The 14,119-nt window shown below is 51.5% G+C and overlaps 1 protein-coding gene across 7 annotated transcripts in view; it reads left to right on the forward strand.

The window, feature by feature from the left end:
- Positions 1 to 14,119, forward strand: part of LOC116953432 (type 2 lactosamine alpha-2,3-sialyltransferase-like) — an 83,865-nt gene that overhangs the window by 48,474 nt on the left and 21,272 nt on the right. For all 7 annotated transcript variants that reach the window (XM_076075006.1, XM_076075007.1, XM_032973636.2 and 4 more), the window contains 5 exons: positions 4,079 to 4,112; positions 6,085 to 6,159; positions 8,424 to 8,566; positions 10,654 to 10,723; positions 11,379 to 11,474. In XM_076075006.1, coding sequence (XP_075931121.1) covers positions 4,079 to 4,112; positions 6,085 to 6,159; positions 8,424 to 8,566; positions 10,654 to 10,723; positions 11,379 to 11,474 — 418 coding nt within the window. The remainder of the gene's footprint in view (positions 1 to 4,078; positions 4,113 to 6,084; positions 6,160 to 8,423; positions 8,567 to 10,653; positions 10,724 to 11,378; positions 11,475 to 14,119) is intronic.

Consider the following 14,119-nt stretch of genomic DNA (forward strand, 5'->3'; position numbering starts at 1 on the left):
ACTTCGTTGAGCTATCATTTGTGGAAGCCAGGTCGCTTCTGACAAAAAAGCTGCATAGCAGCTCAGTGGGCACCTTACTTGGTCAAATAAAACAAAAAGTTGTTCGTTTTAATAGTTTTCTCGAGTCAACCTCTGAAGATCCAGAGCAACTTTGTTGTGAACCCATCAGCGTGGCCTGCTCTTCCCTTTTGCGGGCCAAAGACATCCTTGGAGATGGTGGCAGTCGTCAACTGCGGTGGCGATCGGTGACACCGATGCAGGGTAGACGGGCGGCGGGTTGTGGAGGAGGTTCAGAAACCTGCGCCGTTTTGTTTTAGCTGCCTGGCCGGGAGATTGAACCGAACTGGTGACTTCTGTGCGCGGCACCTGTCACACCACCGTGGCGGCGCCCCGAAAGCTTTCAAAGTACCGCTCGATGTGGGTTTAGAAGCCGTGCAGCTTACACCGTTTTCGAATGTCGAGTTTTTATTCAGATTTGTCATCTCGCCGTATATATCTCGCCGTGCGGCATCGTGACACCGATCGGCATTCTGCTGCCACCGCTGTCCCGAATGCAGGGCCGAGGAGCACTTGCGTTTTAATGAGCGGTTGAACAATCGGCAGACTTAAGAGATCGCATTGCCAGAGTGTCCTGGAAGCTCCCAGACATCTGCGGCTAAGTGCTCTCAGCCAAAGGCAGCAATGAACCCATGTTCAGACAGGCAGTCAGCAATTTCTATTTGTGTCTTATTGATCTTGGAGGGGCGATGATTATAATAATTATTATTTTATACGCTTGCTTACCCAAAATACAGGAGGGTTCTGCCAAGTTTTCGCAGTAGAGGCGATGTTGCCGCTGTGTGTGATTTCAGTTGAGTGATTTGCAGGTGACTTTGTCGGCATTGGGAGATTTTGTCCAACACCAGTTACGTTGTTTGTTTTTTAAACTATACTGGACAACCCTTGAGGAAACCAATACAGAACAGGGGAAAAGAACATACAAACTCCACTCACGCATGACTTAAATATTTCATGACTGCAGGAATTCATATTCTTGGGTCTTTCGGTAAAGTCACGTAGATAGGTTCAAAGAACATAACAAAAAATAACAAAAAACTACGACGTTTCGCTTGTCGGGGCTTCACGTTGCGAGCCGAACACAGAAGGCGTTCCGCTTCTCTTGATCGTTTCCAGCTGCCTCGGTAGCACCGTGCTGGGGCCACCGACGTGTTGACACAAGAGGAGAGGCGTTTTGGGGTTTTCCCTGCCCCTTGCAGGCCAGCGCCACGTGGTGAAGCTTAAAGGCTGTCACGTGGTTTATGTGTTACCGAAGAGAGCCGACGGAGGAACGGCGGCCCCCCCGCGTCCCCCCCCCCTTCTCTCCGCTGTCCCGACGACAGTGGGGGGACCGCTCTCGACGACAACGTCCCAACGACGACGATGAGAACGTGGAGGAGGCACAGGAAGGTGTGGGTGGGGCGGGGTAGTTCGGTAGTTCCTCCTTAGAATGAGATGACCAGGGAACTGCACCGCCACCAATGAGGCGCAGACCATCAAGTGGATGTCACCGATGACTGCCCGGCTACAGTGCGCGTGCTCGCGTGGAGCGAGTGCAAGGGCTCCAGCAAAACACTGAACGGACAAACTTGCGCCTGTTGCTTTATCTTAACGCCAAGCGGAGGAAGCAGAAGAGTAAAGAAGCCCTTGTTAAGACGCGAATGCTCTCCCTGAAAGCCCCAGCCTAGCCGTAAAAATGTGCATGGCGAAGATAAATAATGTCAGTAAATAATATTAATAAATACTATTGATAAATCATATTAGTAAATAATAGTGGTAAATAATATTAGTGAATAATATTAATAAATACTATTCATAAATAATATTTGTAAATAATATTAGTAAATCATATTGACAAATAATGAGTAAATAATATAAATAAATACTATTGCTAAATAATATTAGTAAATAATATTAATGAATACTATTGATACATAATATTAGTAAATAATATTCAAAAATACTATTAATAATATTCTTTGGGTCTTTCGGTAAAGCAGCAGCCAGGCGACGAGCCGGCGTCGCCGACAATTTGCCGAAACTTTGCGGTCCTCTACATAGCGAGGTGTCATCGGCCACTCGATGAGAGTTTACGCGCGCGGAAGAAAGCCATCCGTGCATGGGGGGGGGCAGCACTCCGTTTCACGCCGGTGAAACGGGTGGCAACCAAATTCTGTGGCGCCGTGTTCTCCTAGTGATCCGGGGCAATGGCTGCTCCTCGACGCCAATGGGAAGGCAGTTTCACAGCCCATCTGTGTGAGATCCACCGACCCCCAAACCCCTAAAGTGCTGGCTTGCAGGCGTGGGTCACCGCCGCCCGGCTGGTGGTATCAGCAATAATGCATCCACGTGTTCAGCTCTCTCGAGCTGGTGGTTTAGCCGAGGCAATGTGGTAGTCACAAGGCATGCACACACGTGTAGTCACTTTAAGATGTTCCTTGTTCATGTTTTTGTTTTGTTGCGGTTGCACCCGAGTCAAGAGCCGCATGGCTCACAGGGTTATACCATATAAATGAAACTGAAAACTGAAAGATGGGAGTTTGTGTCTTCCCTCTGTTTGTAAGCAGCGCATTGTCGTTGTTCCCACACCTGGCTCCGCTAATGAGGCTGAATGTTCGAAACCAGTCCAGAGTTTTCTCGTATTAACCCAGCGCTGCTAAGCTAATGTTAGCTTAAGTATATCCACAAAGCTAAGTCTGTCCGAAAAGTTGACACGGGACACATCAAGTGAAACTTTGAGTCATCCGATCTGTTTGTGGGGCATGTGCGGTCACCTGTCGGCAGTTAAGCATCCACGATGAGTGTGACTCAGCGTGGGATGTTGTGTCTGAGACGATTACTTTTGTTATCGCCGCAACCGAATGGAAGCTATTCCACAAAAACACACACGAAAAAAGGTCAGGTTCAAACAAGGAGACGTTGAGTGTCGAAACCGTCACAGAAGGTCTACGTGCATTTGGGCGTTTCCCCCCTGCACGCGAGCTGTCGATGCGGCCGAACGTCGCATAGAGCGTGACTCAACGGTGATGGGAGGCATAAAATGGAATTTGTGAACATCCCGTAGTAAAAATTACAGCTGCACCACCACCACCAGGCACAAACACTGCGCTAAGTGTGGGCGGTTGATCGATCGGGGCGGGAATGCGACGCTCGGATACGTTACGCTCGGGTACGCAAATGCTCAGGTACGTGACACTCGGTTAAGCGACGTTTTATCGCGTACATTTTTTGTTTGGACTGCATATGACTTTCAGATGTCACTGCATAGATGGTTTACAGCAAATATACTGTTAAAAATATATATTTTACCAGGTAAGGCCCATTCAGCTGCTATATAGCTATTTTCAGAAGGGACCTGGCTATCACAAATAATAGCGCCAATGAAGTGGCTTATCATGTAGCCATTTATAGCAGCCAAAAACTCTAAACGCTCGTTGATTGTAAATGTGCAGGGAAAAACTGGAGGAGGACCCGGAGAAAAATCCACAGGACCACGGGGAGAACACGCAGATTCCAAATATACAGGCGTCAGGGTCGGGATGGAATCCACGACCTCCTGTATACCAGGCGAGGTAGTTAACATCTCGCCACCGTGGCGAGAGATGCGTGATACAGATCCAGAGATACGGTGTGAGATAAGAAAAGAGGGTTGCAGACAAGATCAGGGAGCATTGGACCGTGCATTTTGTAATTGGCCCATCACTATTCTCTGTGGTTTCACTGGTGGTGTGGGGAGGTTTTTAACTTTAAAACATTTCACAGCGTAATGCTTTTTTTCTTACTTCACGTGGCATATGACCTACCCTGTTGATCTGTTTGTATTGGCGGATATCATCCCACTGCCGCTGCCCTTGTTCTGCCAATTGGCCCGTCGCCACCGACGGACGACGGACACCATGGTGGCGAGATGCTGGAAAGCTGGGAGGGTTGGGGGACAGGTGACGTGACCCCGTTGGTGGATGTCCCCACCCACCTACCCCCATTAACGATGACGCTCTGCGGTTTGTGTGCTTTTTTTCTTTTTTATGGTGTTTGCTGGCAGGGCGAGGTTTCAGTCTGCAGGACCGCACGCAAGAGTGAGTAGAGCACGTGGCGCCGAACACGCGCCGCACGCCGCTTGCAACGCTGCGAGAGGGCCGGTGCGGAAGCCGCCCCCACCCCGTCCCCTCTCGGGCGGTTGCAGCGGTTTAGAGTCACACGACTCGCGATCGGAAAGGTCGCATGACTCCCAATTCCTCGTTGGGATGGTGGGGGGGGGGGATCAACCCGGCCTCAATTGCCATCAACATTGATCCAGGCTTCATACATTGAGCACGGCATTGCGGGAAAGTCGAGAGTGGTTGTCCTGTGGAGAGGTTGGCCCACCTATCACGGGAATGTGGAGTTTGTAAACATCCAGCTGAGGACCGCCAATGGACGATGGGGGTCGTCGTACCTCCGGCAACTTTCGATCGCTGAGATACTTCGGTTTGACGCTAAAACAAAATAAAATGCAGTAGGTGTAGCCGTGCATTTGCTTTGCTCAACCGCACTGCTTGAGAAAAGGGCCCGCACCTGAAGTTAGCTCCCGAGAGCCTCTCCAGAGGGTACATTTTGGACCGAACTCTTCCACGCCGACAAAGACGTCTTGGGAAGAGGCGGGAACGCCGAGCACTTTACAGCCCCACCGCGTGTGATCTTCTAAAGTCGGCTGTGGTGAACCCCATTTTTGTGGTGGGGGGGCAGGAGGGTCAGTTCGAGAATCCCGCCACCGTCGCTTCGACCGCCACGCCGGGAGATAGAATCGAAAACCGGCGACCCAAGCGCGCTGACCGCTACACACGAGCTAGACTGCACACACGCAGAGAAGCATCACCTTCATATTGTGTGTACATTCTGCTCTGCTGTGTGGCAGTGGAAAACCGATCTAGGGTCACCTTGGGCGAGTGAACTCGGCTGCCCCCCCCCCAGCCTCATTATCCTAAGTTCAACACCAGTGCCAACAGGGATTGATCCTTAAGTCAACCTCATTCACAGCAGTTTCCAGCAGGGATTAAGAGGCTTCGGCAGAAAGTAAAACCCATGGCATGTGACTTATAAACACACGCACAGAGAACCGTAGACAAATATCCCCCTGTGTAGCCTACGCAGACTGTTGGGGCAAGTGCTGTTAAAGGCTGCATGGCGTACTAGGACTAGGTGTGGCCTGAATCGTGCTTGGCCGCCTTTTTGTCCCCCCCCCGCCATGCCAATATTTACACACTGCACCAGGTACTCGTTTAAGTCCGAGTCGACCTAGAGGCTGGCCTGGGACAGCTTCAGACACCGCATGCCCGTCATATGGTGTTGGGACTCGTGACCGAGAATCAAACCTAGGTTGCTAGGATAGTTGTACAGCTCTCCAAAAACAAATTTATAAAAGCCTCAGGTCCTCTGTGCAACCTCCGTAGACTGTTGGGGTGTATGGAGAGTGGGCAAGTGCTGTGAGCTAGCAACCTGTGAATGAACGTGCGGCGAACTCGCACGAGGTGTGGCCAGAGCCGCGGCCCCGGGCGGGGGGAGGGGGCGGGGATATCTATCCATCACGGTTTCAGCTACTCGCCGCTATAGGTTGGCCGCGGGCAGGAGAATCTCGAGTTATGTCGCCACGAAAGACAAAGACTTGCAGCAAGTGCTGCTAGCGAGCAGCACCTATGAAGGCCCTCATGGCACACGAGGGGGTGGGTTCCCAGCACCACGCCCGACCGCCTTTGTCTCGCCAGTGGCGATGTTTACACGGCGCACCAGGTACTCATTTGAGGCTGAGTCGACCTAGGGGAGGTTCAGGACCGGTTCAGGTAATCATCACTGTTGTTGGCCGTGAGTGGGAATGGAACTTGGGTCGTCGGATTTGAAGCGTGCCGCACTAACCACTACACTACCGCTCCCCATAACACACACGTACACACACGTACACATGCGCACGCGACTGTAGCGTTGCGTGCGAGTGGCCACCTGAGTTGTGTGAGCTGCATGGTACGTTCTCTGTGCGCCGTCTGTGTAAACCCCCACGCCCCTTTTGTCGCCCAGGTTTGACAAGAGGATCGGCGTGCCCATGTGCTTGCCCAGTCACGTGCAGGAGAATTTCAAGGCCTCATATCCTGGGTAATGATCATCATCATCATTTACATAAAGTTTTCGCGCAGTCTGGTATTGTGCCGTTTGTTAGAGCGCAAAAGCGCGGTGCCATTTCATATTTATGCCATTTTAACACCGGTATTTGTGCCATTCATCACCGGTATTTGTGCCATTCTTCCCTGGTATTTGTGCCACATTTGTGCCATTTTATCAGTATTTGTGCCATTCCTCACCGGTATTTGTGCCATATTTGTGCCATTTCAACACCAGTTTTTGTGGAATGTGTGCCATTTCACCGGTATTTGTGCCACATTTGTGCAATTTCAACACTGGTATTTGTGCCACCGGTATTTGTGTAATTTGTTAGAGCGCAAGATGCGCTGTCGCGAAGGAAGGCACCGCTGCATCACCACCGGCACGGTTTGCAGGAGCTTCACACAGTCATATGGGGGAGCGATGCTGCTATCCGCAGCCCTAATTGAGTTAACTTCTTGCAAGTGCTTGTGTTTTTTTATTTGGCAAATTTGGACCGTGACAGCCGGCACACGACGGCCTACTCCACGTTTTCCCGAACGGCGTCACAGGAACCTTTAAGATGGCCAAGTAATCCTGTCGATGGACGTTTAAGCCGTCATTGGTGGCCACACAGACATACACTCTCCCCACAGTGGGAACAGAATGGACGAGATTGACAGATACACTTTTCACTGCATGTGTCCTTGTCGCCTTTGTGGATTTACTTAAGCTGCGTCGCTCAGATGGCGTCGCACTCGAGTGAAACGCGCGCGTGTGTGCGTTCACCTGCGTGCGTTCATCCCTATGTGTGTGCGTGTTCATCTGTGCTCGCTGCTACACTGCACTCAATGACCCCGCACTCAGTGACAGCCACCGCATCGCTGCTCGCTGCCTTAAACCCACAAACGTCAACAGTTTGAACAGCGGGGAGCACAACCGGTGCATCTGCCAGTCGTCTCAGTCAGTCAACCCATCGCACTTGAGTCTGTCCCGTGGGCTCCTGTCAGCGTGCCTTCTGACACTTCGCGCGGCTTCAAAGTGGCACAAGCGCCGTGGTGACGTCACCCGCCACTCAGTGGCGGGCGGCGATTTATTGTTGTGCGTGCTCATGTGTATGTGTGCTCGCGTGTGTGTTCGTGCATGCTTGTTCATCCCTATACGTGTTCGTCCCAATGTGTGTTCACCCTGCGTGTGTTCTTCTGTACGTGTTCGCATATATGGGTGTGTTCAACAACACGAATGCGTGTGCGTTTGTTCAAGTTTATCACACCACCCCATCACACACGTGGAATTCCAGCCTTAAGTAGGTGCTCGCTAACAGCACTTCCCTCAAAATGAAAAATAAGAACAGGTTTTACCCTTTCTGGCAATAAAAAAGGATGTGTTAAGATGTTCAAACACCAAATAGAAACCTTTTGCGAGGCAGAAAGTCTGCATTAACCACACAGTGCTTGTGGTGAGCGTGTTTGAAGGCTAAAGAAGGGATATTGACGAGTGTGGCACAGCTCAGGGATGGGACGCGTCTGAGAGGACAAGGAGATGGAGTGGTGAAATCGGCTCACGTGCAGGTGGATTTTTACACCGCCGGATAGTGAGAGATGGCAACTGCTCACGGAGGCCTTCATCAGCGGCAAAGTTTACGATGCAGTTACGAAAAAGTTTGCATTGCCGACAAATAAATGCGTCCAACGTTTGACCACCGGTCTCCCCTTATCTGTAACACACAACCGCCTTCCGGTGCCACGCGCACTCACCCCGTTGCGTCACCAGCGTCGCTGGCAAGAGCACGGTGCGGCGTTTATCAAATGTGGTTCCAGTTAATGAGGGCCTCCGATAAGCGCGGCCCCTTTATGCGTGTGCCACCGATCGCTGGAGGGCTCCAGACCGTGGCTCAGCTCTGCCTGAAGCCACGTCTCACCTCGAACGCACCACCACCCACTCATGCTAAGCGTCTCGCAGCGTGGCAGGCAGACAATTTCCTTTCTCAATCCGTACCGACTCCGGGCAGCTGACTGACCAGAGAGGTGGGCTTACCAAGACAGACAAGCCAGCTCGTTCAAGGGAGCCCGTGTTTCATCCTCCTCCCCCCGGGCTTTACGACCGGGATATTTTCCAAGATGTTGTTTGCTTTCTCTCGCTCGCTCGCAACGCACTCCGATATAAATGTTCACGACAGAGACGTTTATCGCGACCTCGGAGGCCCGGGCGCAGAGCCGGCGCCGTCGCTTCAGCCTTCTCGAGCGGCGTCGTCCGCGTGGCCGTTGCGACTTTTGCAGGGTTGACTTGAGTCAGGCCGGCGACCCGTTCCTGGGAGAAAAGGACATGGAGAGGTTTCGATACCAAAATCAGGACATTCGGCGCCACAGGAAGGCCTGGATCTACACAATGGAGCAGCTGCCCTACAAGATAAGAACCGTCTGTGAGTTTGTATTTATTCAGGGAAACCTGCCGCAGTCCCAGGGCCACGATTTCAATTGAGGGCAGTTTGTTAATTATCGCCGGGAAGCGCCACGGGTGGCGCAAGTTGTCAGAGTGCTTGGCGGTAACGATCGGAAGGTCGCCAGTTCAAATCTTGGTCATGGGCTGAATCGGCCAAATCGGCAACAGTGTCATCATCATATGCATCATGATGTGTCCGTCATCTCGTCATTCGTTACGAGTTTGTGTACGGTATCGTTTGTTGCGTTGAACAGGGCACCGTAGTCTCTGTGGAGTGCTCTTGACAATAACATCTGGTAATTTATCTGCATATTTAAAACAAGCCTGGCCCAGACCCACGATGCTGAAACGGTTCTTGCGAAGTATCCTAGCTTCAAGCGAATTCGGCTCGACAACAATATTCGTTCGGAAGGCTAATAAACTCGGCCAATTTGGTTCAACAATATTTTTCTTTCTACGTGGAGACAGAATTGAGTTAGGTAATCACCGAGTCACTGCAGCCTTCCCCTCTTGTGCTGAATTATCACCGATCGGCATTCCAGGCATTCCTCTCGCTGCGCCGCACACAGCGGAGTCTTAACGTCCCGAGTGATTGATCGTTCTTGACGGCGTGACTCTCATGCGGCGCGAAGTGAGGTGGACACGTGGGGATATGGACGTATTCCATGCTCCTTGTCCAATTATCGCTCACTTGTCGTAACTGCCCTGATTAATGTTCAGCGTGAACTTTACTCACCCACCCACCGACACACTCACTCACCCACCCAACTCACCCACTCACCAAATCACTCTTCTGTCACTACCACAATGGGCACCATTCCCATGACCTTCGGTCCACACTGTGTTCAACCTCCACCGAACTGCAGGTTACAACAACTCACTCACTCACCCATGCACACAATCACTCACCCACCCACCCACTCACCCATTCACACAGTCCAATCAGGTCGTTAAAGTAGCAAGTGCGATTTTTGGTGAAGTTAAACTTATCGCTGAAACGCGATGATTCAATATGCATTTTGCGGTTCGGTCGCAATCACGACTTCACCAGCGGTTGTGTCGCGGAAACCCTGCCAGCCGCCGGACGCAACCAAACTAAAACATAATCATCGCACGTGCTGCGCAGGCGTTTAACAACGTGACCAAAACAAAGATTCGTCGTTGCCTCGGCGAATTCCCACAGCCCAAATTTCGCACGGACCACGAATGTCAGCGCGACGCACAAGTAATGCGTGGGGTGCGTTAAACCATCGCAATGCCGCGCTCCGCCTGCTTCACGGTTGACGTTAAAGTATGCCGTGACGTCGTTCGAAAAAAAACAAGTAGGCTTATTGTGCGCCAGCGTTTATGGTCCAAATCTGTTTAAAATGAAGGGGGGCTGGTTTACACAACACAGCAGCGTCACCCCCTCACCGCGACGCAGCTGCGGACTGCGCCTGCGAGAAACACGGCCGCACCTTCCCGCACGATGGCCACCCTGCCTTGTGAGCGAGGCCCGAATGCCAAAGCGTACGAAGTATTTCAGTGGCTTTGGGGGGGGGGCGTATGTAGGCAACTGTGGTTTAAGCGTCACCGCCCCCCGCTCCCTCCGCTCCCCGCCCATAACAAACGAGGTTGTTATTATTTCCCCCCAAGGCCGGGGTTTTGTTGAAGTGGAAAGTAAAAGTGCGCCTAATTAAATGCCTCAACATAAACAAAACTTCCCCCCGTCCCTCCAATTTTAAATAAAGTCACAGAGCCCAGCCGGCTCCGTTCCTGAAACCTGAATATATTTGGAATATTCTGGGGGGTTTAACAGAGGGTTCACGATGACCATATCGGGGCCCCACTGAGCTCATGCTTATGATAATTGTATTTTTTTCTGGGTTCAAGACCTGAGTCGGCACGACTGAAATGCTGGGCCTCAAGCCCTGGGTCTGGGCGTGTCTCTCTCTGTCTGTCCCAAGTGGTTAATAATGGCAATGTGGGGGCCCAACTTATTTAATATGAATCCAGATGTGTTTTGAGTTGTATAACTTTAATACCTAACAGCTGTATAATCACTTTGTCAATGCCTTGTGATTTCAGCTGACAGCATGAACATGAGATCCCTTTTGCAACTCCTGAAACATCCACTTTCCGTGGACAAATTAACAAGGTGAGCAAAAAACACCGTGCGTGAGAAGTCAAGTTACGGACAACGACTAACCCCTGCCACAGGAATGTGGAATATCCACCTGGCCCGTGTCCACGCGCTGGCAGCGAGCACCGTGCCGACGCTCGTCTCCGGGTCATGCCGCGTGCCGGGAAGTTTCGCGACAGCTTCTTCGGGGAAACCCAAATCGAACGCCAAAATGTTCACGTTAAAGTTGAATGGCCGCTCGTGGCCATGGAGCGGAAAACGTTGGACGTCGTGCCGAGCGATGCGTGGCACGGAACCGCAGCGCGCCGGTGAGCTGCGACAGCAGCACGACTGCGAAAGCGAACGAGGGTGGCGCTAGGTGTGGCTTCCGCCGTGTTCGTGTTGCGTGCTCTGCTGTGGTTGTAATGATCGTAACAATTTGTCGCCTTAATCGGGACTCTTTTCGGGAGGGTTCTGGCACGTTGGGTTTTTATTTTAGGATGTTTTTTTTTTCGGGTGGTGTGGGTGCACTGTTTGTGACGTGCGTGGTGTGGGTGGTGTGGGTGGGGTGGGTTGTGTGGGTGGCATGGGTGGTGTGGGTGGTGTGGGTGGCGTGGGTTGTGTGGGTGGCATGGGTGGTGTGGGTGGCGTGGGTGCACTGTTTGTGACGTGCGTGCCGTGCGCTCCCCAGTGCGCAGTGCCGGCGCTGCGTCGTGGTGGGCAATGGGAACTTGCTCAAAGACAGCGGGCTGGGCAGCTGCATCGACTCCTACGACATCATCATACGGTGAGACGACGACGATGATTATTATAATAATAGCGATACTGATTGTTATAATCACGACGATCACAATTAATGGAATTTTCGCAAGGTGATCACCAGGGCGCGACGTGTCAGGTGTAGTCTGCCGGTGGGCGGGGGGAGGCGACGCCCCTGTGTGGTACCCGATCGATGAGACGCTCAACGTCGAAACCGGCTTTGCTCCTGCCAGCGTGCGTTCTGTTGCATTAAACGCTGCTGGAAGTATGCAGAAGGACGCGTGGCTGACGGGATAGGTTTCACATAGTTATTTATTACGTGGAGGGGCAGATTTGGGAAGAGGATGTGTGTATTGTCTGCTGCTGCTATTTTTTTTACCCAATTCGGTAATTATATAACTTTGTTATTTGGCTAATTTTGACAGGGTGCCACCGGCACACATTGACCGACCCCGTTTGTTTGGCTCACGTCAAGAGATCGTTAACATCGACTGTGAAGCGGACGGGGTGGTTGTACAGCGATACCAACTCGCTGCGGTTTAGCCGCCCGGCACGTCCGCCAGTCGTTGTGAGCGTCGCTTCTCAGCCTCAAAGTGCACGGCCCAGTTAGCATCCTCACGAGCCTCCTCCACTCGAGGCCGATCTTGGTGCCGCTGATACCAAATCATTGACAAGTCCACTCGACTCCACATCCTGCTCTACCACATCAGCCCACTCAGAGCTGCTTCAGCCTGTGCTGTGCCCGTTTAGCCCCCTCTATGTGGCCACACGCACACGAAGATCCGCCCCCCCCCCCCGTGTAGCCATTAACAGACTGTTGGGGCAAGTGCTTTTTGCGAGCACCTAATGAGGCCGGCACGGCACACGAGGGGGTGGGTGGCAAACACGACGCTCAGTTGCCTTTATCTCCCAGTGCTGATTTTTACACACCGCACCAGGCACTCGTTTAAGGCTGAGTCAACCTAGAGGAGACTCGGGACCAGTGTAAAATATTCGCCGCTGTTATCGGTCGCTAGCGAAGACTCGAACTCGGTCCGCCGCATTTGTAGCACAATGCACGAGGCACTACCACTACACTACCACTACACTACCACTACACTACCACTACACTACCACTACACACCACTACACTACCACTACACTACCACTACACTACCACTACACACCACTACACTACCACTACACTACCACGCTCGCACGCCACTACACTACCACTACACTACCACTACACACCACTACACTACCACTACACTACCACTACACTACCACTACACACCACTACACTACCACTACACTACCATGCTCGCACGCCACTACACTACCACTACACTACCACTACACACCACTACACTACCACTACACACCACTACACTACCACTACACTACCACTACACTACCACTACACACCACTACACTACCACTACACTACACACCACACTACCACTACACACCACTCTACCACTACACTACCACTACACTACCACTACACACCACTACACTACCACTACACTACCACTACACACCACTAGACTACGACTACACACCACTACACTACCACTACACTACCACTACACACCACTACACTACCACTACACTACCACTACACTACCACTACACTACCACTACACACCACTACACTACCACTACACTACCACTACACTACCACTACACACCACTACACTACCACTACACTACCACTACACACCACTACACTACCACTACACTACCACTACACTACACTACCACTACACTACCACTACACTACCACTACACTACACACCACACTACCACTACACACCACTCTACCACTACACTACCACTACACACCACTACACTACCACTACACTACCACTACACTACCACTACACACCACTAGACTACCACTACACACCACTACACTACCACTACACTACCACTACACACCACTACACTACCACTACACACCACTACACACCACTACACTACCACTACACTACCACTACACACCACTACACTACCACTACACACCACTACACACCACTACACTACCACTACACACCACTACACTACCACTACACTACACACCACACTACCACTACACACCACTCTACCACTACACTACCACTACACTACCACTACACACCACTACACTACCACTACACTACCACTACACTACACTACCACTACACTACCACTACACTACCACTACACACCACTACACTACACACCACACTACCACTACACACCACTCTACCACTACACTACCACTACACACCACTACACTACCACTACACTACCACTACACTACCACTACACACCACTAGACTACCACTACACACCACTACACTACCACTACACTACCACTACACACCACTACACTACCACTACACACCACTACACACCACTACACTACCACTACACTACCACTACACACCACTACACTACCACTACACACCACTACACTACCACTACACTACCACTACACTACCACTACACACCACTACACTACCACTACACTACCACTACACACCACTACACTACCACTACACTACCACTACACTACACTACCACTACACTACCACTACACTACCACTACACTACACACCACACTACCACTACACACCACTCTACCACTACACTACCACTACACACCACTACACTACCACTACACTACCACTACACTACCACTACACA

This window comes from Petromyzon marinus, chromosome 51, assembly GCF_048934315.1.
Source record: "Petromyzon marinus isolate PM22_M1 ecotype Great Lakes invasive population chromosome 51, UKy_Petmar_22M1.pri1.0, whole genome shotgun sequence".
Taxonomy (NCBI): domain Eukaryota; kingdom Metazoa; phylum Chordata; class Hyperoartia; order Petromyzontiformes; family Petromyzontidae; genus Petromyzon; species Petromyzon marinus.